General features: G+C 51.2%; 9 protein-coding genes across 9 annotated transcripts; 4 read left to right on the top strand and 5 right to left on the bottom strand.

Moving 5' to 3' along the window:
• Positions 1-916: 916 nt before the first annotated feature.
• On the bottom strand, positions 917-3,023 carry N7539_001121 (H(+)-transporting V1 sector ATPase subunit B; the record flags this gene model as incomplete). Its single annotated transcript, XM_056930725.1, has 9 exons — positions 917-1,218; positions 1,302-1,490; positions 1,560-1,589; positions 1,677-2,268; positions 2,334-2,495; positions 2,554-2,589; positions 2,658-2,677; positions 2,767-2,851; positions 2,925-3,023. 9 exons carry the CDS (start codon positions 3,021-3,023, stop codon positions 917-919), a joined length of 1,515 nt encoding a protein of 504 aa, XP_056795018.1.
• Positions 3,024-4,851: 1,828 nt separating this feature from the next.
• Positions 4,852-5,787, top strand: N7539_001120 (phosphoglycerate dehydrogenase; the record flags this gene model as incomplete). Its single annotated transcript, XM_056930724.1, has 1 exon — positions 4,852-5,787. The coding sequence occupies one exon, from the start codon at positions 4,852-4,854 to the stop codon at positions 5,785-5,787; it is 936 nt and encodes a 311-aa protein (XP_056795017.1).
• A 1,679-nt stretch (positions 5,788-7,466) lies between these two features.
• N7539_001119 (universal stress protein family domain protein) lies at positions 7,467-10,066 on the bottom strand (the record flags this gene model as incomplete). Its single annotated transcript, XM_056930723.1, has 4 exons — positions 7,467-7,710; positions 7,858-7,919; positions 7,987-8,738; positions 8,947-10,066. 4 exons carry the CDS (start codon positions 10,064-10,066, stop codon positions 7,467-7,469), a joined length of 2,178 nt encoding a protein of 725 aa, XP_056795016.1.
• Positions 10,067-11,508: 1,442 nt separating this feature from the next.
• N7539_001118 (DnaJ domain protein) lies at positions 11,509-12,486 on the bottom strand (the record flags this gene model as incomplete). Its single annotated transcript, XM_056930722.1, has 1 exon — positions 11,509-12,486. The coding sequence occupies one exon, from the start codon at positions 12,484-12,486 to the stop codon at positions 11,509-11,511; it is 978 nt and encodes a 325-aa protein (XP_056795015.1).
• Positions 12,487-12,970: 484 nt separating this feature from the next.
• On the top strand, positions 12,971-13,654 carry N7539_001117 (putative DRAP deaminase; the record flags this gene model as incomplete). The annotated part of the gene is made up of 1 exon (XM_056930721.1): positions 12,971-13,654. The coding sequence occupies one exon, from the start codon at positions 12,971-12,973 to the stop codon at positions 13,652-13,654; it is 684 nt and encodes a 227-aa protein (XP_056795014.1).
• A 500-nt stretch (positions 13,655-14,154) lies between these two features.
• Positions 14,155-15,363, top strand: N7539_001116 (OB-fold domain-containing protein; the record flags this gene model as incomplete). Its single annotated transcript, XM_056930720.1, has 2 exons — positions 14,155-14,287; positions 14,579-15,363. 2 exons carry the CDS (start codon positions 14,155-14,157, stop codon positions 15,361-15,363), a joined length of 918 nt encoding a protein of 305 aa, XP_056795013.1.
• A 1,201-nt stretch (positions 15,364-16,564) lies between these two features.
• N7539_001115 (uncharacterized protein) lies at positions 16,565-16,875 on the top strand (the record flags this gene model as incomplete). The annotated part of the gene is made up of 2 exons (XM_056930719.1): positions 16,565-16,702; positions 16,804-16,875. 2 exons carry the CDS (start codon positions 16,565-16,567, stop codon positions 16,873-16,875), a joined length of 210 nt encoding a protein of 69 aa, XP_056795012.1.
• A 1,973-nt stretch (positions 16,876-18,848) lies between these two features.
• N7539_001114 (DNA-directed RNA polymerase II core subunit RPB3) lies at positions 18,849-20,071 on the bottom strand (the record flags this gene model as incomplete). The annotated part of the gene is made up of 3 exons (XM_056930718.1): positions 18,849-19,224; positions 19,362-19,927; positions 20,018-20,071. The coding sequence occupies 3 exons, from the start codon at positions 20,069-20,071 to the stop codon at positions 18,849-18,851; spliced, it is 996 nt and encodes a 331-aa protein (XP_056795011.1).
• Positions 20,072-21,593: 1,522 nt separating this feature from the next.
• Positions 21,594-22,183, bottom strand: N7539_001113 (NUDIX hydrolase; the record flags this gene model as incomplete). The annotated part of the gene is made up of 2 exons (XM_056930717.1): positions 21,594-22,021; positions 22,135-22,183. 2 exons carry the CDS (start codon positions 22,181-22,183, stop codon positions 21,594-21,596), a joined length of 477 nt encoding a protein of 158 aa, XP_056795010.1.
• Between the last annotated feature and the right edge of the window lie 1,840 nt (positions 22,184-24,023).

Genomic DNA, 24,023 nt, shown 5'->3' with positions numbered 1-24,023 from the left:
CTTAGCGTTGTCTTGAACTGAGAAAGTCTTCGGCGTTAGTTTGCCCAGTTTCTTATCTCCCCGATACCCCATTCTCACTGCAGTACCCATCACCAAGATACCCACCCCACATTTCCTAGTTTCAATTCCTCCCAGCTGTCCTTTGCTAGCTTTGACATGGATTCTAAATGGCATAAAAAAGTCGTGCTTGAATGCGATTGTTGCTTGTTCTACTTCCTACTAGGGCGAACTACTTGTGCCACATCGGCCTCCAGTTTCTGTATGTCTATTACCGCGCAAACGTTACTTTTTCTGAATGGGCTGAAATAGCTTTTCGCAAAGTGCATCAATCCGGAATGAGCTTCCTTCGTAAGGGTTCCCTCAAAACAAATACAAAACACAAAAAACTCCATGTCAGTGTCTGTGAGGGCTGCAGCTACATACCTAATCCTAAAATGATTCCCCAGTGGAACCCAGTCTCGATCAAGCCACTGATCATACCTCTGCTCTGGAGATGATTGATCCGGTCCTTCATGGGATGGTGTTTACACATTTTTGAATTACAGGAACAGGATCATAAAATAGATCTATTGTCATTTCGGAACGGCGCAAGTACGCAAGATCATGGCCAATAAGAAAGAGAAGAAGGGTAAGCTGAGTATCGAGAAAGACAAGTTGAAACGGAGGAAATAACAATCAGGTGGAACAGATACAGTAGCATAAAATGAAGATATATGCAGCGAGAGATGGAAACAATAGACTCTACGGGCCACACACAGTAAAAAGTCTGTTTGCTTTATGAGGATCCCAAATCGCTCCCATGTTCAAATTTCCCTTCTGACAGCCGGACGTGGACAATTGAATTACATATTGAATTCTCGAGACTTTCATGAGAAGCACCAGGCCAGGAAGGGAACACTGGCGCTGTATCTGACATTTAAGCATCGATGAGATTGTCACTTTGCTGCTGCTCCCCTGAGTTGTCGCGGGTGTCCTTGTTGGCGATCTTGCGGGCGGAGCGGGCGTAGAATTCATCCAGGACACGCTTGGGGATACGGTTGAGCAGTTCCTTGGGGTACACACGGAGCAGGTTCCAGGCAATGTCGAGGGACTCCTGAATCGTGCGAGACTCGTACGGGGACTGGCTGATGAAAGTTCGCTCGAACTTATCGAGGAATTCCAGGGACAGCCTGTCCTCGGAAGAAAGGGCCTCCTCTCCGACGACGGCCTTCATGGCGGCTATTGTGCAGAACAGATGTGTAAGTAAAAGGTGCGCCCGTAATGACGCGAAAGAGGTTGGAGAGGCTGTCCAAGTGACTTACCGGCATCACGACCAATGGCGTACTTGGCGTACAGCTGATTGGAAACATCCGAGTGATCCTTACGGGTACGTCCCTCTCCAATAGCAGACTTCATGAGACGGGACAGCGAAGGCAGGACGTTAATGGGAGGGTAGACACCCTTGTTGGCGAGCTGACGATCAACGAAGATCTGGCCCTCCGTAATATATCCTGCGATGATGGTCAGCTGAGTTCAGAGCTATAAGAACGGACTGAGAAGAGGGAGCGGGGTCACAGTACCTGTCAGATCGGGGATAGGATGAGTGATATCTAGAGGAGGAAGGACGCGGTCAGCCGTGAATTCTCATCAATAGGGTGCGCAGGCAGCGCCAGACACCATTTTCAGGGCTCTCTTACCGTCGTTAGGCATCGTCAGAATAGGGATCTGGGTGATTGATCCATTGCGGCCCTCAACACGACCAGCACGCTCATAGATAGTGGACAAATCTGTATACATGTAACCGGGGTAACCACGACGTCCGGGAACTTCCTCACGGGCGGCCGAGACCTCACGCAGAGCATCACAATAGGCCGACAGATCGGTCATGATGACCAACACGTGCTTCTCCAATTGATAAGCGTAGTATTCTGCAGTGGTCAAGGCCAAACGAGGAGTAATGATTCGCTCGATGGTGGGATCGTTGGCCAAGTTCAAGAACAAGGTGACACGCTCCATACTGCCGTTCTCCTCGAAATCACGAGTGAAGAAACGAGCGGTTTCCATGTTAACACCCATGGCAGCGAAGACAATCGAGAAGTTCTCCTCATGACCATCGTGCACGTCTTTGGTGGGTCGCTTGACCAGACCGGCTTGACGACAGATCTGAGCGGCGATTTCGTTGTGAGGAAGACCAGCGGCGGAGAAGATGGGAATCTTCTGTCCACGGGCAATGGAGTTCATGGTGTCGATAGCGGATATACCGGTCGAAATCATTTCCTCGGGATACACCTGAATCACAAAACTGTCAGCTCCCCGCCTGTTTCATGAGTTTGAACTTTGCTCGGATCACATACTCGAGAGTAGGGGTTGATAGGCTGTCCGTTGATGTCGAGGTAATCCTCGGCCAACACCTTAGGACCCTTGTCGATCGCGCGTCCTGAACCATCGAAGACACGACCCAACATATCCTCGGACACACCCAGCTTCAAGCTGTGACCGGAGAATTCAACTTTAGTCTTATGGCAAGGTCAGCGTTCCTGCTTAGTTTCACACCGCGCGGTATCCATGGATTACCTTCTTAACATCTATACCCGAGGTGCCTTCGAAGACCTGATGATTTGACTTGTTAACCATTGCTTTTCTTGCGGTGCAGAACGAACTCGAGTGAGGATGCGGACCTGAACGACAGCTCGGCTGCCTAATTGTAATTGAAAGATAATCGAGACATGTCAGTTCTCTCGCTTGTTGAAGTAGCTCTGACCGGACCAAAGTGCAGGGCAAGCTCACCTCTAGCTTCCAGTACCTGACCGGAGCGCTCCGTGCCATCGGGAAGGGTCAACGACACGATTTCATTGTAGCGGGGGAATTTGACCTGCGATCGAGGAGCACTGTCAGTGTGTGTGCTGCACGAAGCCGAGGGAAACAAGTCGCAGGGCCGGACTGACGTTATCGAGGAACACCAGCGGTCCGTTGATACCTCCGATGGTATTGTAGCGGATGCGGGGCTTGATGGAGGTCATCCGGGGGTCGACGAAGTCGGCCATGGCGGGCGAGGTGATTCCAAAACGTCCACGGGGCACGGCACAGGGACAAACGAGGTCGGATGCGTTGAGCGATAGTCGAGAAGAGCGGGATGGTCGAGGGGGGTTGACCAAGCTGTCTTGGGATGCTGGAGCTGGAGCTCGGGCGGTGACCTCTGCACGTGATTGGCGGTGACGCTGGACCTCAACGAGACGAAGGCGGTACTGTCATCCGCCTTTTGCGGGGCGATTCTTCCATGCATATGCGTTTCTCCAACTCTCCTTCTCTCGTTCGACATCCTTTCGTTGACATGGCAGGAAATATGGATCGTCGATCTGCAGTCAGAACATTGGATCGATTACACGGGCTCTCCATCTTCGGATCCAAGCTTCATCCGACCGACCTACTAGTGACATTGCCAATGTTTAAGCCGAGCCATGCCAGTCCTTCAAGATGCTGTACTTACCCTATTCGCGGAGTCATGGTAGGTTGTAACTCGAAGCAAGCTTCACGGAGGTCAAAAACAGATCGTTGGGTTCCCGCACAAACCTGTTAGACCCTGGTCATCCTGAATCCCCTCCAAGGAGCGTTTTATAAGAACTATAGAAGTCCGTTGGAAAAGAGCAAAAGTAATGACAAGACAACCGTCTTCCACGTCTTTCAACTGTCTCCCCAGGACTCGGAATTTATATCAATCACTGTCATTATTGTTTCGTGTTGTTCTTCCAGAGAGCGCTCCTGCCAGCTTCGGAAAAGTGGCGATGCGTGTACATTCATTGTACTGCTATTGGGTCTTGAGACATTGTAGACCAGGTAGTGAAGCTCTTCCCAATTGTTGACTAGATACTGTATTGAGTGTATAGTACTTAGTACTGTGGTATAAGTTAATGTATACACTGCACAAATAGTCAATCGTGTCACGCACGTCAGTCTTGAGCCTCAGAAGAATAGATGCAGTACGGAGAAGACTCAACGTGCTGGTACACTTCAAAGTTGAGGCTCGTGATGTGAACGAGGATCGCGAGAAACTATTTGTGTAGAGTGTAGACCAATGATTATAACTCGAGTGGTTGTTGCCTATGGCAATGCACTATACTTGAGCCTCCTACTTAAATCTTTCCACTTCAACGAGCTGGACGGTGAATGATGAGTCTTCAGCGGGTATGATTATTGGTGGGAAATCAGGGCTTCTGCTATACCCAGCCATCCTACACTGAGAAGAAGGCTGACGGCGGAATTCTTCCAATGCAGTAAAAAGTAGTACGTTCGTAACTACCGGATCTTTTCAGGGCTTTCATGGCTCAGCTCAGCACCGCCGGAGAACGTCATCAATTGATCTCATATATTGCGTTAGCCGTGATTACATTCGCCTTGTGACGCATGATTCGAGAGAATCTAGTCCACAGAAAGAATCCCCATGCGGTTATGTTTGTTGTATACTCGGGTTTTGATCTCTTGTCGAGTCTCTGGGCTTGTCCTACTTGTGGATCATTCTCGGGCGATGCCGACCGGCCATCGGACGGCAAATGAAAATGCCTTTGCGGGGAAGCCTCACGGACTCAAGAACATACATCGGTAGTACCTCGGAAAGCGCCTGCTGAAACCGTCATTCCAATGTAACTCAGAGGTAACTTTCAACACCAACGTGTTGAAACATCATCGGGACGGGCAACCCCCACGTTACTAAAAGATCCCCGCACTAAATGCAGCGCAAATGTCCCCCTCACGGATCAACATGTACAGAATTTCTCGACAAAAATCTCTTCTTTCTCTCTTCGTCCTTCGTACATTCGCATTAAAAAAGAACAATATAACACCCATTTATTCTTATCTACCCGTTTGAACAGAATAATGAAGCTTCTATACCCTACCTCCGTGAAACTCGATGTGCCGAGTCTGCAAGGATTCGCCGTCTCTCTTCACCCTTACGATGTCAAATCCACCATTCCCGAGGAACACGTCGACGCCGAGATCCTCATCACATGGTCCAACAGCGCCGAGAATCTCAAGGATGCGGCCCAACGCCTGAAGAACGTGAAGTGGATTCAATCACTCGCCGCCGGCCCCAACGACGTTCTGTCCGCCGGCTTCGATTCGTCCAAAACACTGGTCACCACGGGTGTCGGGCTTCACGACTACCCCGTCGCGGAGCACACCATGGGTCTATTGCTCAACGCAGCAAGACACTTTTACGAGATGCGCGACTACCAGTTGCAATCCAAGTGGCCCGGTCATCTGGGCGGGTCTTTCCCACGCTCGGATTTCACCACACTGCGAGGCGCCCGTGTGCTCATCTGGGGATACGGAAGTATCGCCAAGACCCTGACTCCCTGCTTGAACGCCCTCGGTGCGCAGGTCAAGGGCATTGCCCGCAGTCAAGGGGTGCGCAATGGGGTCGAGGTGTACGCCGAGGACAAGTTGCCCGAGCTTCTCCCGGAGACGGATGCGCTGGTCATGATTCTGCCAGGCTCCGACTCGACTGTGAATGTGCTCAATGCAGAGAGGCTGGAGTTGCTTCCCAAGCACGCTTGGGTTGTCAACGTTGGCCGTGGAGTCTCAATTGACGAGGATGCGCTTGCGGATGCCTTGGAGAAAGGAGAGATTGCGGGAGCTGCCTTGGATGTGTTCAAGCAGGAGCCTCTTCCAGAGTCTAGTCGCCTCTGGAAGACGCCGAACCTGATCATCTCTCCTCATGCTGCTGGTGGGAGACCGCAGGGTTGTGAGGCGCTCATTACGGAGAACCTGCGTCGGTTCTTGGCGGGTCAGGAGCTCAGGAACATTGTATGAAATGTCTTGTGATTTGCATGCACATTTGGATAATCTTTAGATGCTACTGATAAATAACACGACATAGAGATCATATACTCAAGCGTGCTGTTATTTAACAGTGCGAGATTACGTTACAAGGATTCTATTTGCCTGTTAATGGACTTCAGCCTTAATACAGACAAACGTTGTCTATGGTGAGAGGAAACCAGTTTCAGTTCATCCCAACTATTCGGCACCTGCAGTCGAGTCAGCAGGTTGGCATTCATTAGCGCTGTATTTCGCGAACATGTAAATGCAACGTGAGATCATACTCTATGATTACGTCTGGCCTCTCGTAGTGCCTGAGATCATACTGTGCGTAAGGCACTGAGGACCATCTGGCTTCAGAGTATGGAAAATATTCGGTAATTTAAATAGTAGACTGGATTGATAATGAGTGACAAGCCCTAGACTGGATTATACCCATGAAGAAGACAAAGGGAAAAGGGTATGACCTTGTGAACAGGTCATGAACCAGATGGAACATTGGAATAGCAGCCTAGACAGTGGCTCGAGCCAAGGTGTCGAGAACAAGGACACCTGATAGATCTTTAAGTACCATCAAAAGGCTGTCTCTCTGTTCCAACCAGCACCTTGTTGTGAGATAGCGGTGCTCGTTCTGCAGATCGAGAACGAGCATTACTAGGGGGACGTCCTAGCTTAGCCCTGGACCAGTCACTCATTCCAGTTGCCGCGGTTGCTCGGTTTGCTGGCCATTAGGGTTGTCGCCGATGGGCCGCTGATTCCGGTGGTTGTCTTGAGGTCGGATTTGGTTCTGGTTGTTCTGTTGCTAATTGCCGTTTGGCTGACGTTGAGGGTTGTCAACCTTCTTGTGCGTCTGTGAGGGAATCTCGTCGCACACGACACCGAGTGGTGTTCGTCGACAGCCCTTGACCAAAGATTCAATCAGGCAAAGCTCGAAATCGAAGCATTCTCCCGCGGAGATAACACAATGCTTACCGTTGTACTTCACACACTACCTAACGTAAGTATTTCCATTCAGATACTATGCCATCCAAGCGGATACGAATCCCAGCCGTCGCCGTCCTCCAGTTCTGGGCATAGGCTGTACGATAAAACAACAAAGAGCGAAGAACCTGGTATGCTCACCATCTTCCTGTTCCGATTCCAGCCCGACTTGATTGTACCGAGCAGTGATGAACCTCCCCCTAGGTGCCGTAAGTGGGGACTCATCACGTCTGACAGGGCTGCTCTGGTGGGATAAGGTTAATGTTAATGTTGATGGCAACTTCGTCTGACACTGGGACAACACTACGACCTAGTTTCTTACATGGAACCTTAGCGAACAAGTACCTACTGTAGGCTCACATGACTGATCGAGCTTGGCCTGGGGGTACAGCTCAATAAGTCAGAGTGTGTCTCCTCAAAATGGAGCCAGTGAGGTACAAATCCGATAGAGGGGGACCAAAAATCCTTTAAATGAGCACAGAAAAAAAAAAACAACAAAACTTCGGAATTCGGGTATCAAAATAAAGGGTAAAGCGTGTAGAGTCAAGTTACGAAATCAAAATCGTCCAATCGTGTGTGGACATGTCGCTTCATGTTCATGTCGCATGTGAGGGGGGAGAAAGCAAATGTCAACCTCGGAAAACTCCAACCGCAATGCTCAGCATAACCTGGTCTTATACCGTGCAAGTCTAATGAGCCTTATCCTTCTTGGCCTGTGCTTTTGCCTGCAACTTTGCTTTTGCCTCTGCCTTGGCTTTAGCCTTGGCCTCCGTCTCCAACCTCACGCGAAGGGTTTTGGATGCGGTAAGGTTGTTTGCCAATCTCATGCCGGTCTGATGTGTCGACAGTTGACGCTGGAGCTTATGACGAGCCACCATCACCGGAACGGAGGATTTGGAGATGAGGTAATTTGAAAAAGAGCCGAGGAGGACACTGCAAGAAAGACATCGGTCTATGTGAGCCAACAGATACAGGTCGATCAAGAAGAAGAAGAAGAAGAAGAAGAAGAAGAAGAAGAAGAAGAAGAAGAAGAAGAAGAAGAAGAAGAAAAAAGAAACCAAACAGCGTTGATCGACTTACCCTTTCAAGGCACTTTGACCACGAGCACCCACAATTGCCAGAGTCGGCTCCAGTTCGTCAATCTGTAAGATCAGAATTAGCTCTGCATATTTCCAGACTTGAGTCACGGGCGTCCCTGAATTCACTCACAGCTTCGGTGATCATTTGCTTTGGACTTTTGCAGTGAATGACTTCCACGGCGATACGAACGGTCAAGCCCGTCTTGCGCAGGAATCCAATGCAAATATCGGAGATCTTCTCCACAGCACGGACTCGCTCAGCCTCTGCGGCTGGCGAAATACGGGATTCGACGGATCCTGCTTTGCTAGCGACTCCAGAGCTCAGCCGGCCTAGCAGATTGAGGGGACCAGGGGCACGAGGAGCCCCGGTAGCCTCCTTCGTCTGGTTCCCGACAACCGCTACGGCATCCTGCATGGCTTTTGCCCCTTCACCGATCTGGACCGAGGTCGCATTGGCATCCTCATGGATGGCGTAAATCGCGTACATGGTATCGCCAGAGCGTAGCAGGCCGCCAATCGTCCATTCAAGGGCATATTGAGACTCTTGACTCAGGTCGGTGGCAACCAGGTACTTGCGTTGACGGCGACGTCCTTCATTAGCTTCTTGCTGCACGTCGTCATACTCGCCACGGACGATCGTCCGTATCGAACGATTAGGGACACGATTGTCGATTGTCGACACGTAGATGCTCATTTGCTGGGCGCGATTGATGGCAGCCTCTTCCTCTTCGTCATCGGACCCGCATGGAGTGCCGGCAGCAGATCGAGCACGCGGAGTGGGAATCTCGTAGTTGGTCTGGGGTCGAACGACACTTTTGAGAACAGACTTTTGCGGCTTGCGATTCTGATTGGGAATGTTGAGCTTGGTAGAAGTGGTAGGGTCTGGAAGATCATTAGAAATCAATCAACAATTACGGAGCCCTCGGTTGAAAAACGCGTCTTCAAACTCGCGAGAGGGGATTTTGAAGGCAACGAGGGGGGCAGAGGTGTGACAAGAAAAGGTGGACATTGAAGCAAACGCTAAAGCGTGGGGAGTGGCCCTCGTCCTGATCTCCTTGAAGGTATCATGGAACGTTTCGCATCAACTTACGGCTGTCTTGATGCGTAGATGGAGGCTCTTTTGAGCTGCCGTTGTCGCCGGGGTTGTTATTTGAAGTGTTATCAACGCGAGGATTTGTTTGGCGACCACGGGCAACATTGACAAAAGTAACACCGGGAGCACAGGGTTCATCTTCCTTGGATCCTTCGTCGTCACCATCATCGCTGTCGCTCTCGCTGTCATCGTCGTGATCATCGTCGCCATCATCACTGTTCCCTTGTTCACCGTGGTCGTCGTCGCTGCTGCTCGCCAACATATTGTTTTCTCGGTCAAAGACATCCTTGGCCACACGCTCTCCACTCTCACTGTGTTCGGCTGGCTGGACGTAGCCAGGCATGTCCGCCGAATGCTTCACCAGAGTCTCGTCGGATTTGTTCCGAGTTGGTTCCATATTCAGTGGAGGTTCCTTCTCCGAGGAGGCCAAAGTCACGACATGAGACGAGACGGGGGAGTGTCGATTTGTGGGGGAAGCCGAACGACTCAAGCGTGCGGCGGAGTGGGCAGAGTGAGAGTCCAGTGAGGAAGTGCGCTTCCGTGTCGAGGGACCGCGGCTGGACTCCCGCCCCCGAGACAGACTCCGGGGAAACAACCGACCTTCCAGTCCCGACATCATGGCCGCCATTGCCTTTCGACCCTTCCTTTTGGACATGGTCGATTCCGATGACAGGGCGGAGACATCCGACCTTGCATCCTCTTCGACTGACACATCCCCAATTGTCCGAGCTCGACGCTGGCCCGAGGAGAACCCCTCACCAACCGCGCGCTGACCATGCTCACCAGTCGCTGCTTGTCTATCCGGTGACGCAGATCTGGACATGATCATGGGCGCACCACAGAGGGGCGACGGCACGAGAGGTACAATAATGCCCTGTGCTTTACGTCGGGCCACCTCAAGCAACCGCTCTCGATCCGGGGTTTGCGGTGCCGGACGTTTGCGACTCCTCCGTACCGCACAGTGCAAGACCTGTGATTTCTTTGGGCGAGTGCTTTTGCGGAAGCCGCACGATGAGGATTGAGCCTTTGAACGGCGGGTCTTTCGTCGCGAGGATGTAGTGACCGCGGGAGGTGTCGAGGATGTGGAGGAGCCGTGGCCTTCAGCGCCGGTCGACATCTCGTGCGGTTCCGCCTGTGGCGGGCTTGACCCAGACCTCTGGTGGAGAGCTCGGCACGCCAGTCGACCAACAACCAGCCGCTGCAGATGCGGAATGTGGAGCTGATCGCCCGGGCTGACGACAATTAAGGCCTTCTTGACCCCTTGAGCCGGTTGCGAACCCTGATCAGCTGCGCTAGACGGGGCCAAGCGTTACCGATCTGGGGAATTCTAGAAACCCCCCTTCCCAGCAGCGGCAGCTAGTCACTAACCCAACGCAAGGGGGACCGGTTTTCCTGGGGAAAAAAGAAGGCGGGGAGAGACAGAGGGAGGGCGCCGGATTGAAAGCTGCCGCTCTTTGAGGGTGCAGGTCGGAATGCAGCTGTGGTCGGATCGAGACTGGGGACGGTTTGATCCACGGAGAAGGTGATGTTGAGAACCGTGAGAAGCGACAAGGCGACGTGACGATGTGAATGAAGGCTCGTCCGCAAGAAGGGTCGAACAGTTGAGGAAGACGCGAGCAGCCGATGAAGTGAGAGTGTGCAAGAGCGAGGTGATTTTGTGGTAGCGCTTTACTATAGGATATACGTCGACGACTAATCATCAATGAGGCGCCGACTTAGCGGATGGCTTCACCTCATTGATCGTAGCAACTACGAACTCTTTAATCGAGCGTTGCGCGGTCTTGAACAATTGACCACGGTTCTTCAACGCTACATCTCCCCTTCGTTCTGTTGTCGGGTCTGAATGCCTACCTAGAGCATCGCATGGAACTCTTTGAAATGCAAGATATAGATCGGAGCAGCCTGCGACAGGTTGAGATTTTCCGGGGAAGAATACCGCGCGAGGTAAGTCGCCTACTGGAATTGCCCATGTTCTGGAAATGACATGTTCTTTTCTACAAGACTCTGTTCCCTTACATCCATATCACTACAGGGTTCATGTGTGTCTGCTTTGAACGCAGGGCTGCCAGGTCGAGGAACGGAGAATTGATCATTTTAGATCGAAATCGGTAGGGATTCAGATCGGGTAGGCGAAGATGTCGGAGTAAGAGATGCCAGTATTGAAGGCGCGTGAGGGGGGTATCCGGGGGTCACCTACATTGAGGTAAAGGTTCAGTCAGATTAGATCTTATCAACGATTCGAAAAGCAGTCATTCCAATTAACATAAGCTCATTGGACCGTTAGATATAGAAAAGGTAGTTGTTCGTTGTGAAAATTCATTGTGACATGACATGTGTATAAGTCTACATGCATCATGACTCTCGACTAATAATGATACAGAGGATTCGATATGATCCTCACGATGCTTGTTCATAATAATGGGGAAAAAAATCAACCGCAACGCTCCTGAACACATGCAGACCAACGGATGCTTAGGAAAGAGAGAGTGAACAGAGCAAAAGAAGAAGACCGCTCACAGAGAGTTTCCAGATGTCGTGGTACCATACATCCGTGAAGGTTCATGTCTTAGAGGACTTTGTCTTCTGGGTCTTGCCGCCTTTGGATTTCTTGCGGGCCCCAACAGAGGCAAATGCCTCCTCTGGTGGCTCATCCATTGCCGTTCGTTTTGACCCCTTTGGCTGTCCCCCGTACTTCTCTTCCAGGCGGTCGAGGAAACTTTGGCCACGCTGTTGCTGGCGTTTGGTGATCATGGCAAGGAGGTCGTCGTCTCCCATGCCGGTGGCCTTGGATGACCTCGAAGCCGAGGCTGCCTTCTTTTTCTTAGCATTCTCGGTGTCTTTCGCATGCTTCTCAGCCTCCTTGGCTTCCTTCTGTGCTCGTCGCACACGGCGCTGGTGCTTGCTCTCTGGCTCTTCACTGTACTGTGAGTATGCCTCCACCTGGCCCTCACTGATGGCTTGATCAATGATAGACCGGAAGCGCGCATCATCCTCAAGCACATTGGAGAGCATCACAGAGTCATAGATGACATCCATATCTCCCTTGCCTCGTTCATATGCCTCCAGGATGTCATTTTTTTCCTCATCAGACCCCTTGTATTTGACTTGGAAGTCGTCCAAGGCGCGAGTGTCCAGTGTAGCCGATAGTTGCTCGCGGTAGAAGTCCAGCCAGTCAAAGTCTTCATCCTCGTCAAGAACTTCTTCGGTGCTGCCGGTGCGATCGTAGATCTTTCGTCGTCGCTCATCTGAGAGAACACCGTAGGCCAGGGCGATCTGCTGGAATTTTCTGTTGGCTTCTTCGCGTTGGTCTTCACTGACCTTGTCTGCAGATGACTGGTAAGCATAGGGTTTGAGTGAAATGAAATGTATGTATGTGACCTGTAACACACCTGGATGGTGCTTCAAAGCGCTTTTTCTGTAGGCAGTCTTAATAGCTTCTGGAGATGCATCGGACTGGACGCCAAGAATTGTGTAGAGATCTTCCTCGATGGAAGGCAGCTGCTCATCGGCAGCGTCTTTCTCGGAGTGCTTTGTCATGGTGGAGATATTGGGAACAGAGTGTAGCAGCGTTGAGGAGGATCCTTTTAAGCACAGCGAAGCAGCGTTGAAGAATCTTTGAAAGACAATGTAGCAGCGTTGAGAAAGTTCGTGCGTGGGTTTGTTTCAGTGTTTGGAAAAGCGATGGCGCCAAGCAGCGATAAAGTCGCGATAACAGCAGCGCTGCCGCGGCACGGGTCCAATTTACGCGATCGACACGCGACGGGTCCATTCCGTCATCGTTCTGCTGGAAATATCCGCCTTCTCGAAATGGGGGCTCTATCGACCCATCTCTATATTGTTCAGGCGGCATAACACACCAGCTCCTATCCTCCTTGTCCATCTTGACCATCATTAATCACTCGCCTCACCCGGTGACAGCTTACGCCAAGCTACCCAGACAAAAACCCGGCAGCGTCTTTCTGTATATCCACTATCGAGATATACCAAACACCCCGCAACAAGACCATCCCATCTCCCAGCAATGACGAACCAAACCCCTCATTCCTCGTACCTCCGAAAATGCATCTCTCTCGCTGAGCAATCCCCACCACGCCCAACAAACTTCCGCGTCGGAGCTATCCTTCTCTCCCGCAAAGACGAGGACCCCACCGGCTTAGAGGACCGCATCCTTTCAACGGGCTACACCATGGAGCTAGCAGGCAACACCCATGCCGAGCAATGCTGCTTCTCCAACTTTGCCGCGGTGCACAATGTCCCTGAAGACGAGGTCGCCGCGGTATTACCCAATGAGCCAGGCCGCAAGCTCATCATGTATGTTACCATGGAGCCCTGTGGGAAACGGCTCTCGGGCAATGCTCCGTGCGCTCAGCGTATTGCGCGGACTCGCGAGGGAGGTCGACGCGGTGTGCACAAGGTGTTTTTTGGGGTGAAAGAGCCGGAGACGTTTGTTGGAGAGTCGGAGGGGTGCCGGATGTTGAGTGCGGCGGGAATTGAGTGGGAGCATATTGCTGGGTTTGAGAAGGAGATCTTGACGGTCGCTATGGCGGGTCATGAGAATAGTGAAGCCGAGGTCAATGCTGCCCTTGGACAAGGTCGTCAGGGGACGAATGTGGATGACATCAGTCCAGATGAGCGACAGCGGCAGGAGCAAATGCCGCGAAATTCAAAAAAGAGGATGATGGAGGGGGAGACCATGATCTATTAGTTTACAGATGGAGTTCTTGGAATACGGCAATATTCAAGACTAGGCCCAGACTAATCATACATTAGCTCTGGATACTCCATGAGGGCGCATAATTCCTGCAAGAAAATCTTTTAACTAGAAAGGTTAGTACTTTATAACGGAGCACACTCATCTAAAAGTAATTTGTGGCTAGTGGCTACTGGCTAGTAGCTAGCAGATACAGTAGTGAAAAGTACAATGCTAATTGTTCGGTCTTGAGCCCTGCGTGACCCACGGTCTTGTAAATCTGCCGAAAAGGGCTAAATTAAAACCTTAAAAAAAGGCAACACAAGACGCGTCTCCAGACCGAGTTCGATATCCAACCACACGTGACACCGCCCACGACAGCAGGTATTATCCCCAGGTATCAAAACTCAACTACATCATCATCAAAGTCTCGTTCAATCCAGGAACGAGCATCCCTCGTCGTCCGTTCCAGCCTCATCACATGAACATCAGACCTCTACCGAGAAAATGAACCGATGGAGACAACTTACAATGCGGACCTTGTCTTCTATCCCGCGTTCTGTTTCAAGGTATCCCCAACACACTTTGCCTGGGTGAAGATGGCGGCGGCGGATGTTCAACGACTGCGTAGACCGAGAAGCTATAATGGTGAGTGGAAATCGTTTTATTTTTTCTTTTTCTTGTGAATTCGTGAGCGATGCGCTATTGCGGCGGGGATGTCTTCCACCGCAGGGTACTCGATGCTCGCATCTTTGTATGCCTTGTTGAGCAAGGTCGTCAGCACGCCTTTTATGTTGTGTCCACCTCGTAGATACAAGTCCTCGGTAAATACCCTCAAAAATCTCGGGAGACACATGCCCTCGTATTACTTTGATGGAGGACGGTTCCAAAGTTTCATCGCACCACACATCAAATCAACCTAGCTAATCACAACCTCAGGCCAATCCATATTCTTCTACAAGAACCATCCAATCCGCTTCGTCTGCGTGGTGGGCGTTATAATCGCGCGAACAGACGTCACCAGACGCACCATACTCACACTCGACGACAGCAGCGGCACCACGCTCGAGATCTGCGTTCTCCACGCAGATCCCAAGACGCGAGACAATGCGCACGCTCAAATGGAAACCATGCACGATCTGCCCAGCATCCCCAACATCAACGGGTCCTATCAGTCTCCCATTACATCGGGTTCGGGACCCAGGTCCCTGACTCAAGTCCAAACGCACACCATGCGACCAGAGCACGTCTCTGCAACAGACGGTACCATCCTCGACATTTCCTCTCTTCAACCGGGGATGAGAGTGAAAGTCAAAGGCACGCTTTCTCAGTTTCGATCCACGATGCAGCTCAACTTGGAGCGGTTCACGCTGGTCCGCGATACGAATGCGGAAATGCAATTCGTGGATCAGCGCTTGCGGTTCCTGGTCGAGGTACTTGCTGTGCCGTGGACGTTGTCGCCTGAAGAAATTGCGCAGTGTAGGGCTGATGCCGAGAGGGGAGAAGTCAAGGTCCTGAAGCAGAGAGAGCGAGCGGAACGGCGAGTGAAGAGGCAGGCTGAACGGGAAGCGAGGGATTACTATCACATTCAGAAAAGGTATGAACGGGAGGAACGGAAAAGGGCCAAGGAGGCGTTATTGAGCAGGGAAGATGGGGTCAAACTGATGCGGGACATTCAATGGAGGAAGGCATTGGCTTCGAATGATGCCGGGCATTCTCGGTAGATAGGATATTATATAAGAAAACGGCTATATAAAGATTCAAATTGCAGGCATGACCTTTTCTCCGATACTTATAAGCCATATGAAAGCTTCCTGGTCCGAGAGCCGTTCAACCGAAGATCAGAGTAGCTCGCCTCCAGCTGACACGGTACCCAGCTTCAGTTCATAAGGAGAAGGGCAGATTCACTCCCTCTGTGAGGCCTGATATTCACGGAAAATGACGAAAAGTGTACATTATTATTCCTTCTATGAGAAATAAAAGGTGCAGGTTAGGGGTCTGCGTGGTGGGCTTGCCCATGGTCTTTCTAATTCGGCCTCACTGGGATACGCGGCCAGTGCGAAATGATCATCCTTGGGAGTGGCTTAGGGATCGAGTTGGTGGAGCTCGTGACGCCCATCTTGCGTGGTCGGGAGTTTAGGCAGCCAAGAAAACCAGGACGTCGAGTCTGGTGGGGCCAAGGCTTATTTCCAGGTGATCGCCTCCTGCCCGTCTTCGTGCAGAGGTGCAGAGATGCAGAGGTGCAGAGAAACAACCGGAGGAGTGGAGACTGAGGCTGGACAGGTCCATCAGGGCGGATGCTCGGTGACGGTCCCGCTTTGGATGAGACGACACGCGGGTGAAGCCGACAAGGTGTGTACTTGTACCACTACCGACTTTGTCTCGGACTGTCGCTGACAAGCTGTCGACGAACATTGTAGGATGTACGAAGCATATGCAACAATACTAGTAGTTATATGGGCTACCGGTAGTCCTGTACCTAATGATACAGTACTACAGTCGCAGTTGGTCCTTGGTGACTCGGTAGGGTACCGCTGTCAACAATAATGCCCTCTCTCGCAGGAGTCGCAGTCCGTAGACCATGAGACTAGCAGACTCGGTAGTCCTGATACTTCTGTGGCGTCTTTTCTGCTACCCTCCTGCGTTCTGCGTCTGCGCCTGCGGCTGCGCCTGTTTAGGCTCCCTCATTTCACATCGCTCTTTTCCTCACACGCCAACCTCTGATCTCGGGTCACCACTTGACCTCATCGAGGTGGCTCCCTTCTTCTCTGCTGATCCCTGGACATCTTCTCTATTTATTCGTCCGCCCCCAGATCGACTCGCAGTCTCTCACGGTACCCAATTCATTCCGGCATTTTGCCCACCTATATACCTTCACCACCCTCAGATAGCATCGCTCCCCACCTTCATAACACACCCCACACAATGTTCGATACCTTGAAGAACTGGTTCTCGCCCGCCCAGGAGACCGAGAACAAATGGAACGCTCGCAATGTGGAATTGCAGCAACCCAACGGTCCTTCCGGCCCTAGCATGAATAACGAGGCTGTCACTCAACAACCCGTATGTCAATGATGATACTCCTACTCTACTTCGATCCAGATTACCAGGCGCAGGCTACACTGATCAACCGCTGACCGAGGTTTTTTTGTTCTCTCCAACAGGGGGGTCCCGAACAGATGAACGTCCACATGCGAGGTGGTGGTGAGGGTGAGGATGTTTGCTGCGGAGTGTAAGTACTAAGTACCCATCTCAACACACTACACTCGTACACACTACCTTACCTTACACACTCCCACTGGCAACGGGCCCTTTCCTAGTACTAGTACAATGTACTACTAGCTTCACTCAGTGCTACGGTACCTCTTCTCAGTTCACATGTCTGACAACTTCTACTCTCCTCTCTCTAGCTGCGCTGGTCTCTGCTGCTTCGAGTGCTGTGAATGCTGCTGCTAGATCATCTCGGATCCGGCGATGCATCCTTCTCCACCTGTCGAGCTCGGTCGCTTTGACCACTAACTGTTTCCCTTTCTACCTAACATTTCTGTCTATATGAGAGCGATAAACGATTAGCAACGTGGAGTAATTTATCTTGCTTCCCCTGGTCTTGTTACCTCCAACCTCCTGACTCACAAACGATAACAACTTCGAACGTAACAAACAGCCTCTTCGCTGACGATCTTGATCCCTCAAGACCAAGCCCCTTTCTCAACACCCAGCACAATGCGGATGCAGACACCTGGGCTAGATCAGGAAGACTACCTATCAAGGCCTGGGACGAGCCCAACTACCTACCTAGGGAGGTCGGGCCTTCAAGCCTCCAATTTGCACCCTAGGTAGTGAGTGGGCCCCTGAGTACCGATTGCAACGATAACGCCGGTGCAAGACCTTGAGACTATCATCAAGTCTGGATGTATTTTTTTCAACGTGCACCATGCGAATATGAAAAAATCAGGGTCTGCCGAGAGCTAAGGACATTTGGTAGCCACAGGTAACATGGATTGATCTACGATAGACATGCCCAATGAACACAAGACTCTTCCATTCAAATTCCATGTAATCCGGATGAAATATGAGAGACACTAGAGTCTATTACAAGTATGAGGAGAACGACATCGACGGGAGTGATAACCTGGTTTGATCTTTCAACCAGAGCTAGAACTGGAGGTTTGGCCTGAACGATATGTCAAAATCAAACCCCATTTTTGACATGCATTGAACATTGCCGGAGATACTTCCAATAGTGGGAACTCGAGGGAAGTGGCACTCTACGTTTGGTATGTCAACAGCCGTAGCTCCAAGAGCAAGTACACCTGAATATAAATGCTACCGTGCTGGAATGTCGAGACTGCGTTGCTCCCGAGAAACACTGTCGGATACCACTAGTTTCTTCTTGTCGAAACATGTCATTTAGTACCTGCGCGTCGCATGCAGTAAGTAATCTACACTGGTCAACCCCCCGGCATAACGCTGACATACATCTTGAAACCTAAGATATTCTGTCAATGGATGTACTGATCATTGATTCAAGCCTGAGAAGTTTTGTTTTCAACCCAGCAACCAAGGTAACAACCTCCCGTCAATACCGGATGAGCGATTGAGGAACCGGACTCCTCCTGGTCTAATCGAATGACAAACCTTCCGTACCTAGATGGGGTTTGCTTTCAAACTACGCGTGAATAACATATTGGAACATTGTTCATCCCCGTGTCAAGATTCGTGATCATGCGAGGTTATGCTCGGACTGGCCAAAGATGCCTCGTAGCACCTGGGCCAGCTAGACCACGTTCACTAGAGATCGATCCGCTTCTTGGCAATTCAGTGAGAATCATGATCATTTCATTTGAGGCCTGCACTAATGACCACCATCAAATCGCCAGAAACATGAGGTATCAGCCCTCAGACCATGCCACATGCGACATGGTAAGAAGAGGATTGCAAAGGGGGGGGGGGGGGGGGGGGGGGGGGAAGGAAGAGAACAACAAAATTGCGCCATCATGTCATGAAAGGAAATGAAGAAAGATATGAAACAGAGTTTAAAGCCCTCTGTGACATGATGAAAAGAAAAAGAAAGAAAAAACTCCAGCCTGGTATGCTCAAGCCCGTTTTGATTTTGGAACAAATGGATGGGAGGAGAGCATGACAAAGCCTATGACGAGACCTCATCGTGAATATCCTTCTCCATCCCGCAGGAAAACGTCATTCATACTCAGAATCCATATGTACTTTGTCCGTAAGGCGTGGCACCATATGGAGTCTGAGCACTAGCTCCCCACGGAGCATTTCCGTATGCGCCCATGTTTCCGTCAATACCCTCGGGAGGTTCATAGGCGTCGTCGCCCGCACCCATCATATCAGCATCCTCGACATCCCCCACTTGACCGTTCTGATCCTTCTTCTTGAGCTCGCTCACAGTAACAGCAAGCTTCTTTTGCAAAGCAAAGATACCTTGTTGAACGATCATGTCGGGCTCCAGGTTGCCGATACTTTCCACGTCAATGTAGAAGGTGTTCGGCTCGGCATCGTAGTCGAACGGCTGGTCCGGGTTACTGGGTTGCTCCCAGGCAGCGTTTTCAGAGATGGGCCTATACGGGATCACCAGCGTTCAGTAAACCACCACACTCGAGGGGGCGGAAAGACAAAAAAAAATAGGTGCATATTCCTCAACACAAGCAACGTTGCACTTGCACCAGAGGTGAAAAAGAACAAGTCGTGTACTCACCATTCCTTAGCCGCATCCTGCTCGTACCAGTAATCCACATGGCGCAGGTTGTTATGAGGATCGTACTCGAAGCCTACAGCCGCAGTTGGAGCCCACTTGGCATGCTCCTTTGCGGTGCCCTTCTTTGCCAGGCACTTGAGCTTGACCTCTTGACCCTTTGCCAGTTTGCAGATCACGGGACCCTGGCCCTCGGCATCAGTAATGACCGGGTCGCCAATCGTATCGTTGACCCGATCGCCCAGCACCTCCAGATCCCGCGCGAAGACCGTCATCTTCTCCGACTCGCAGCGCACATGCAGCGACAATGTCACGCTGCATTTCACACAGTAGTCCTCACAGCTGCAGTCACGGGTGTATTCGAGGTCCGAGTCGCAGTTCTTGGCATTCAAAGGGATCAAGCCCAACCTGTGAGCCAGCATCTCATCGGGAATCACGGACGTGTTGTTCTCAATTTCAATGAGATCGAGTGCAACAGTGGGGACTTCGGCGAGAATCACACGGCGAAGGGAGTTGGCCATGGCAAGGTCGACAGAGCTCAATCTGAAGTCGACTCGGAGGGGCTCGACCTGGAAAAGTGAGTAATCCAATCAGCTTGAATCACCCTAGACACGTCTGCGACTATCAATCTCGCCAGCGACTGTCAAAAATCTACACACCTCACGAACGGTAACCTGAGGCCCCGTGGGCTCGAGATCCATCTCGTAGTCCATGTTGAAAGGATGGGCGCGCGCAGTTCGCGGCCAAACGGGTCAATCTTGCAGAGTCTGATTTCACAAGTCTGGGTTGGTGTTAAAATGGTGAGAGATGTGTTGAGGCCAAAGGTGGAATCGGTTGGAAGAGAGTTGAGTGAGGAGCGTGGGTGAGATGAGAGGTTTGGTAGACACACTGCAGCGAGGATCGCGCGGGCTTTGGGTCTTGAGACTCCGGAGTCTCGGTCCCGGAGTCTCGGTCCGCACTTTTCCTGTTTGGGAACGAACCTCCAGGAGCCGCGCTGCAGATAGGCTGAGCGAGTGTGCAGGACAACCTTAAAAGCACGCTTCTCGATAATGCAACAACATTTACTTGATTGCATATTCGAAATCCCGAGATACATCCAAAGCCAAAAATGAACTCTACAGATAATTGGGCGCACATGAACGTTACTCGATCTTTCTGCGGTGACTGCAGACAATCACATGAGGTTCTTGCGCTAGGAGAATACCTGTAGATGCGGCTCAAGTAGCACTGGGAGACTTTGACGGGCTTTATGCTCCTGATTGTGTGTGATCAAGTTGACAATCGGACGGTCAGACGCAACGCGGTCCACTTCAGATCGATAGACAGCCAATCCACGGGATCAGATGTACTGAATGAGGGGCTGAGTCTAGATGTGGTGAATTGGAAGAGGCTATTCTACTTGTCAGACTCGGCGGAGATCAAATATGACGATGTCAAGACCACGTGGTGCCAAGAATGACCAAAGTCCACCATTGATATGCTGTAGACGACCGCTTGTTGGCGCGGATGCTTTGCGATCGTCTGGATCATGCCCATTTAGTGAGTAGCCAATTGATGCTGAGGAGATCAGTCACCGGTTTTCGCGTCCGATGCCCAGCTGGTTGGAACAACAGATAAGCTGGACTGATCGACTGATAATCTTGTACTGCAGAGCAAACCCTCCAGACCCATCGACTATCTAGATCAGAACAAGAGAATGGGACAATGGCATGAGAACGATCAAGTGTTGCTCTGTGTTTCCTTCTGGAAATTATTACATGGTCTGTCGTATTGCTAGTCCGCAAACTGCCCAATTTGACCTCGAGTCAGTGAAGAGGCTTTTCTTCAGCGTGAGGCATCCAGCGTGAGGCATCCCTGCCGAGACCAAGCGTTTGGTTGATCGACAGAAAAGGCATAGATCTACTAGCCGATTCTTTGACAGCTCAATCGCCAGGGGTAGACGGGAAGGAGACGCAACGATGGCGAGGACAGGTATGTGAGAGGCAAAAGTGGCGAGAGAGGTGTGAAAAGGTTCGAGAGGAGCAAGAAGCAAGCCAAAGCACAGAAACAAAAAAGAGCCACCATTTTGGGAGGGAGAAAGCTATCGCTTCACATCTTTTAGGGATGGGGTCATTTCAAGTCGTCATCAGGATGCATCTCCGGTCCTCGAAAAGGACACGAAGATTTGAAAAAAAAAATGTACGAGTCAGATGCTAGGAAGGGCATGGCGTATGTACGGAGCGAAAGTCAAGGCCCCTATCGCTTCAAAGAGCTGCGTTTCAAGGCCTCCAGCAACTCGGGTCGATTGGCCAACGCAGTCGCAGCCTCCGAAAAGCCCACCCACTGTCGTTTCCTCTTGTGCATCTCTGGCCACTCTGACTCCTCCTTGTCGACGCTCACTTCGAAGAACTGATAGGAGGCTTTGGGGGCCTGCGCGGTCAACAGACCGGACGGGCGCATGTCTGGTATTAAGCCGAGGTCCCGAAGCACTGTGCAGATGACGCCGGCTTCTTCCCAGGCTTCCCGACACGCCGCCTGTGCCGCGGTGGACTCATCGAGCTCCCATCCTCCCTTGGGGAGTACCCAACCACCAGGACCGGCTGACTGAATCATCAGGACTTTCGTCTTGTCGGCAGAGAGGGGCACGACACCGGCCACGAGACGTTCGCCTTTGGAACCGTAGCCTAAAAGGATAGAACACACGAGACTTTCAGTCAGCCCAGAACTCATTTTGCCTTCCGGTTCGCTGTCGCTCGCGCCAGGCTTTGCATCACTGGCTGGTTTGGGAAAGACTCACGTTGGTTTTTCCGCCCGACACGGGACTCCATGGGCCGATTTTGGGCCATTGTGACGATCGAACTTTTCCGTCGTCCAGGGTTTGCAGTTCAATTGAGCTCCGTTGGAGACGCCGTCGGTCGCTTTCCTGGTAGTCTTTCGAGGGTCGGAAAGACGGTTTGATTCCAGAAGACCCCCCTCTCCAAGAAGAAAAAAAAAACAAGGCCAACAAGAGATAGGAGTGGAATTAGAGGAAAGGATGGTGAATTCGAGAGTCTCCAAGAGGAGGATGTAACGTGATCCCACAACCGCAAAACGGGGACAACGTCCACAGACGACAGTAAATCAGTCTCGAGCTCCCGCGGAGCCAGGGAGACCTCGTGGGAGATTGAAGAAGAAAGAACGCTTTCTCAATGGAGACCCAGCGGGGTCACGATTCGGATCGACCACCTTCTCCTGTTGCGGGCGGTCGGAGAAGGGAAATTTTTCTTCCCCTTGGGAGACACGAACAGTCGAGACTGCGGGGGAGGAAATTGGGAACGTGGGAAAATCTTTTTTTTTTGGGTAAAACGGAGAGGGGAATAAAAAAAGAGCAAAAAGGAGAAAAAATTCAAGGGAAGTGAGTGCGCCGCTATCACTGATGATGGCCCTTAGCTGGTTCCATTCATGCCCGTCGAGGCCAGAGAGCAGGACGAAGAAGTAATACGAGTAGGCATAATTGGCAAGGAAAGGGAGAAAGATGAAGGAAGCTGCGGAAGAGGGTCTAGAGGATGGGTTATATTGTGGAAGGAGATGAGAGTAAGATGACTCTGAAAGCTACGAAAGAATCTAGAGGGGTTCCCGGGTCCAGTGGGCATCAGGAGGGGCACGATCCGGCGGCGTCGTCCGGTGCAGTCGCGAAAATAAAAAAAGAACGAACCGAGAAAGTACTGATCAACGCTAAGGAGAGAAAAAAAAGTCCGTTTGGTTGTGATGAGAAGATCCGACTCGGTCAGGAACCAGATAGGGGATACACATCAAAGGTACGGTATAACAGTATCACTACCAGGACACGATGAGTAAGTACTACTGTAGTTGCAGTGTTGTAGTGTTGTACAACTGCCCGGCGGAGTATTACCGTCTTTTACGGGAGTTCCGATGCGTGTGAGGAAACGCCGCGTCCGGGTAGTCACGACATTTAGTACAGGTTTCTAGAAGAAGTTCATGCCGATCCATGTGCGACATGAAAACCATGGGGAAGTCAAACATGAGATTCGAAAGGGCGGGCTGAGTCAGACTTCGTCTACCCAAGGTCCAAGCAGATGATTGTGATCGGAGACCAAAAGTTCCTTCATTCCAGCATCCCGTCGGCTGGTTCATTGCATGATATGCAAAGCATGAATCGACCGGAGCCGACAACGACCCCGGAGTTAGTGATACAGGCCGGGAGTGAGCCGGGTGCCATGGATCCTCGAATTGCAGCCGCCAAGGAACAATCCTGGGGGAGTTGAAGAGGTCCATCTATCATCAGTAGACAGCAAGCATCTGCGCGTGATCGAGGTCAAGTCCTGTTTTTCAACTGCTGTTGTCAGTTGTCGGCTTGGAGGCTCTAAGAGTTCCCGTCATCGCAAAATTAAGTTTGGTGTCGAGGAGAAGTGCACCCTGGCCTGATATAGGGTCAGGTGATTTAAGGGACATCCTCACAGGCGCACACGACCAATGCCGATATTACAGACTGTAAGCTCGGGGATCAAATGACGTACCGGTAATTACCCATCACGTCCAACACACATACTTATTTCACATACAATACGTCATGTAATAGTGATGTATGTATTGTTTAAGACTGTGAGGATGAGTGACTGAGTCAGTCTGAGTGTAATCCGACCCATGCCGTCACCCTGTCTACCGTGGGCACGCCACCAATATAGA

The sequence above is a fragment of the Penicillium diatomitis genome, assembly GCF_028827545.1.
Source record: "Penicillium diatomitis strain IBT 30728 chromosome Unknown utg000001l_segment0_segment0, whole genome shotgun sequence".
In the NCBI taxonomy this organism is placed as follows: domain Eukaryota; kingdom Fungi; phylum Ascomycota; class Eurotiomycetes; order Eurotiales; family Aspergillaceae; genus Penicillium; species Penicillium diatomitis.
This window is presented reverse-complemented; position numbering and strand designations above follow the sequence as displayed.